Source organism: Vigna umbellata, chromosome 3 (assembly GCF_029865625.1).
Source record: "Vigna umbellata cultivar VRB3 chromosome 3, Vumbellata_1.0, whole genome shotgun sequence".
NCBI lineage: Eukaryota > Viridiplantae > Streptophyta > Magnoliopsida > Fabales > Fabaceae > Vigna > Vigna umbellata.
Window position 1 is genome coordinate 54,953,711 of NC_142167.1, and position 4,512 is coordinate 54,958,222.

Genomic DNA, 4,512 nt, shown 5'->3' on the forward strand with positions numbered 1-4,512 from the left:
GATAAAAGAAAGTAATTCTATGCGACATAAAAGTCAAGTAGTTTGTCAATGACTACGCAACTGTTTTGTGTCCTTTTATGTTAAAAAACAGAAAGAGTGGATGAAGAAGAGAAAAAGAACAAGAAGGAGGGTATTTTGGGAAATTTGAAGACGATATACCAAATTTGACGAGCTCGTATTTCCGAGGGTAGAGATAGAGAGTTCATGACACGTGGCCGCGTATGACGCGGTTCAAATGGCAGTGTTGAGAGTCTTCACAGCATACGCGAAGCCAAAAACACAACTGATTCTTTTCATCCCATGTTCTGTTCCCCACGCATATTAATAATACCTTACCACCTTCTTCTTCGTCTTTCTTTCTTTCTATGTTGTCATAATTTTCTTCCTCTCTTTCTCTCTCTTTCAACCACCCAACCAAACATCTTCCACTCTCAACTTCCTTAGAAATTGCAAACTTCAAATCCTTTCTTTTTTTTCTCCTTCACTCATTCTCTAAAAAGTGTTGCGTAGAACTGACAATTGTGGCAGGGCCTAATGGGTAACTGCCTAGATTCTTCTGCCAAAGTTGATGCAGCTCAGAGCTCCAGATCCACTTCTGGTTCGTCACGTTAGATCATTACCCTCTTTCTGTTTTTTCTTGTTTTCGGTTTTCTGGAGGCTTGTGATCGTGATGCTCTCTTTTTCATGATGTTTTGGGAACTGGGTTTTCGTGGTATGGGTTGAGGAGGTTCTAAAGTTTAGTTCTTTCTCTCTCTTGGTAACCGGGGTTGGATAAAGTTTGATTATTTTCTCCTAGTATAGCACAGGAATATATGATTTTTTTTTGGACGGTTGTGTTCTGGTTTTTTTGTTAGTGTTTACTGTTTGAAAAATTCAGCTTGAGATATTACTACAAGGGTTCAGATTCTTCGAAATAAGATAATTTTTCTACTTTTATGATTATGCTTTTAGGATATTTCTCCTTCTTTAATTCTTTTGAGGATGTAAACGTTTCCTTATGGTCTAATTTTAGGCATGGATTGTTTTGAGGATTAAAGTTTGGTTGAATTGTAAGCAGTTCATAACGTTATAAAGGAGAAGATTTGGCGTTGTTTTTCTGAGATTATTATTAGGATTGTGGGTTGAAATGACGAAATTGAATAATAAATAAAGAAAATTGTTTTTTTCTTGCAGTGTATGAAATTGTTCAGAAAAGGATTCTAGTATTGCTGATGGTTAAAATTGAAAGCTCAATTATTTCGCTACTTGCTTTTGTTTGTGTGGTGGTACCATATATGGATTAACCAATTTTCTCCTTTATTTCTGCCTCAGGAATCTCAAAAACTACACCTTCTATCTTATCTATTCCATCATACAGTGAAAAAAGCAACGCCTTAAGTCTGCCCACACCAAGGTCTGAGGGTGAAATCTTGTCTTCTCCAAATCTCAAGTCCTTCACATTCAATGAGCTGAAGAATGCCACCAGAAATTTTCGGCCCGATAGTCTTCTCGGTGAAGGGGGATTTGGATGCGTCTACAAAGGATGGATCGACGAACACACATTTACAGCTTCAAAGCCTGGATCAGGAATGGTCGTTGCTGTAAAGAAGCTCAAACCTGAAGGTTTTCAAGGTCATAAAGAATGGTTGGTAAGTGTTTGCATAAAAAGAAAGTACTTTTGTTTTCTGAATACACATGGTAATGAAAGTTTTAATCAATATTTCAGACTGAGGTTAACTACCTTGGACAACTGTACCATCCTAATCTGGTTAAATTAATCGGTTACTGCTTGGAGGGAGAGAATCGGCTATTGGTCTATGAGTTCATGCCGAAAGGCAGCTTAGAGAACCATCTGTTTAGAAGTAAGTTACATAAACCATTATTGAGAATGATCTTTTTCTTTTGACGAAGATGTTTTTGAAAAGTATAATGGTCAAAGTAATGGATACTTGAGTTTCCTTGATTTATATGTTGATTTTACTTGACAGGAGGACCGCAACCACTGTCTTGGTCAGTGAGGATGAAAGTGGCTATTGGTGCTGCTAGAGGACTCTGTTTTCTTCATAACGCCAAATCACAAGTCATATACCGTGATTTTAAAGCCTCTAACATCCTACTTGATGCGGTAAGATCAACAGCGAGTTCTTCGTTTTTCTTTCTGTAAACTGCTTATACTGATCATGCAAAGGGATCGCAGGAGTTCAATGCTAAACTCTCTGACTTTGGTTTAGCCAAGGCGGGTCCAACTGGTGATAGAACTCACGTGTCTACTCAGGTGATGGGCACTCAAGGATATGCAGCACCTGAATATGTTGCAACTGGTATACAATGCCTTATCTGGTTATTAATCTTCAATCATATAGTCTCTTCTGTCGCCATTTTAAAATCGTAATTGATTTACAGGAAGGTTGACGGCGAAAAGTGATGTGTACAGCTTTGGAGTTGTGTTGCTTGAACTTCTATCTGGAAGAAGAGCTGTTGATAAAACAATAGCTGGTATGGAGCAGAATCTGGTGGACTGGGCAAAACCATATTTGAGCGACAAAAGAAGACTGTTCCGGATCATGGATACGAAGTTGGAGGGGCAGTATCCGCAAAAGGGTGCCTTCATGGCTGCCACACTTGCCCTACAATGCCTCAACAGTGAGGCCAAAACAAGGCCTCCAATGACAGAGGTTTTAGCCACTCTGGAACAGATAGAAGCCCCCAAAGCTTCATCCAGAAACTCTCATTCCGAACACCACCGTGTTCACACCCCTGTCAGAAAGTCTCCGGCACGCAACCGCTCACCGCTAAATCTAACTCCCACTGCATCCCCTCTTCATGCTCACCGGCTATCGCCTCGTGTGCACTGAGATTTCATCGTAAAACATATCCGTATGTATATTCCTTGTTTCTATCAGCTTGTCTTTTCGACAGTAAATGCAATTTTGCCTTGTTAAGTAGAATCAATACTTAACACCATTTATTCCAAAGTAATGTTAAGTTTATATTCATTTTACATATATTATAAAAATAAAGTGACTTTTTATATTAGAAAGATAAAAAAATACTATTAAATAAATCTAAAAATTTAAAGAATAGTCCATCCAAATGCCATTCTGCAAGTTGTAACAGATTTGTATTGCCATCTATAAAAAGCAAGGTTATTTTAGTTTAAAATGCTTAGTTTTCACCATATCAATGTGAGATATTTGATATTAAAATGGAAATTATTGTCCCGTTTTTGGTGATGTTCGATTTTGAAAGAAAAAGGTGACGGTTTTTAGTTTTGTGTGCGAAGAGAGTTATGATGGAGAGAGTTACTGGCACATGGAAAATCCCGAATTAAGCTGTTGTTGTTTACACCTGGGAAGCAGTACCAAGATATATTAACAGATAAATAAGGTGAGAAAATAAATATATTTAATAACATATGTTAAATAAGGACACTCTTACCATATTCACATTCTTTTAAATTTTTTTAATGATTATTTTTTAAACTTAAATAACTGTTCATAGAAAAGTTACTTATATACAATAAATAAATTACTTATAATAAATTCATAAAATATTTTTTATAAAAAATAATTTAATATAATTTTTTTTTTTAATAGATATTGCAATGATAAATTATAATAAAAATGTAGTATATAACACGTTTTCACTCTTAAAAATATTAATTTGATTGAAAAACAGAACCCTTTGAGTAAAACTTCATATTCAATACCTTTGAATAAATAAATAAGGGTTAAGTATATTTTTAGTTCCTAAATTATTAAGTGAATTTGTGTTTAGTCCCTCTTTCAAAGTAAGGTACATTTTAGTCCTTCTATTTAACAAAAACGTTAATTTTTTATCCTCCCAATTAAGGTTTTTTTTGAAGAAGAAATAATAAAATGTACCTTACTTTGAGAGAGAGACTAAAAACAAATTTTAATGAAAATGCGAAAGTAAATTTAGTCTTTTTTTCTCCGATCTCTTTATATTTTATCTTTGCTCAAATTTTTCACAATTAAATTGATTAAATCACTTTAAAATATTTTTATCGAAACTATAACGAATCAAAAGATAATATTCATTCCCAAATAAAAATGGGGTTTAAGTTTGATGTATTATTTGTGCAAAGAATTTTACACTATCAATTATTTAAAAGTTACTTTATAATTATAACAAAATTCAATAACATGACCATAATTCATTAGATAATAACACAATATATTTTTAAATCTTGCAATCAAATTCATAAAAAAAAATTAAAATGTTAATTTGGATAGAATAGATAGTGTCTATCTAAAGAGAACGAAATTTAATTGTTTCCATTCAATGTGTGCTGGATTCAGAATTTGTGAGTGTATCCTTTTTGCGAAAGAGGAGGATAATACTGAGAAAAAATTTAGGAAAATTTGCGGTATAAAGAAGCAGAAAAGAGTGCATAAATAAGAGGGAAGTGTAAATAGTAATTTTCCTAAACATCTATTAATGACCCAAAAGGAGCCCAACCCATAAAAGTAGAATTTAACCCAATACGGTTGTTTGCACAGCTTACAAGGG

At 34.2% G+C, this 4,512-nt stretch overlaps 1 protein-coding gene across 1 annotated transcript; it reads left to right on the top strand.

Annotated features, from left to right (window-relative positions):
* The first annotated feature begins 299 nt into the window (after positions 1-299).
* On the top strand, positions 300-2,980 carry LOC124837260 (putative serine/threonine-protein kinase PBL3). Its single transcript, XM_047312574.2, has 6 exons — positions 300-598; positions 1,312-1,628; positions 1,706-1,841; positions 1,968-2,104; positions 2,177-2,300; positions 2,383-2,980. The coding sequence occupies exons 1-6, from the start codon at positions 535-537 to the stop codon at positions 2,832-2,834; spliced, it is 1,230 nt and encodes a 409-aa protein (XP_047168530.2). The 5' UTR covers positions 300-534; the 3' UTR covers positions 2,835-2,980.
* The last annotated feature ends 1,532 nt before the right edge of the window (positions 2,981-4,512 follow it).

Bases quoted from the DNA above. Each gene is read 5' to 3' on its own strand.
- LOC124837260 (XM_047312574.2), top strand. From the start codon at position 535: ATGGGTAACTGCCTAGATTCTTCTGCCAAAGTTGATGCAGCTCAGAGC. The intron at 599-1,311 runs GTTCGTCACGTT...TTTCTGCCTCAG, and splicing joins GAGCTCCAGATCCACTTCTG to GAATCTCAAAAACTACACCT. The intron at 2,301-2,382 runs GTATACAATGCC...ATTGATTTACAG, and splicing joins ACCTGAATATGTTGCAACTG to GAAGGTTGACGGCGAAAAGT.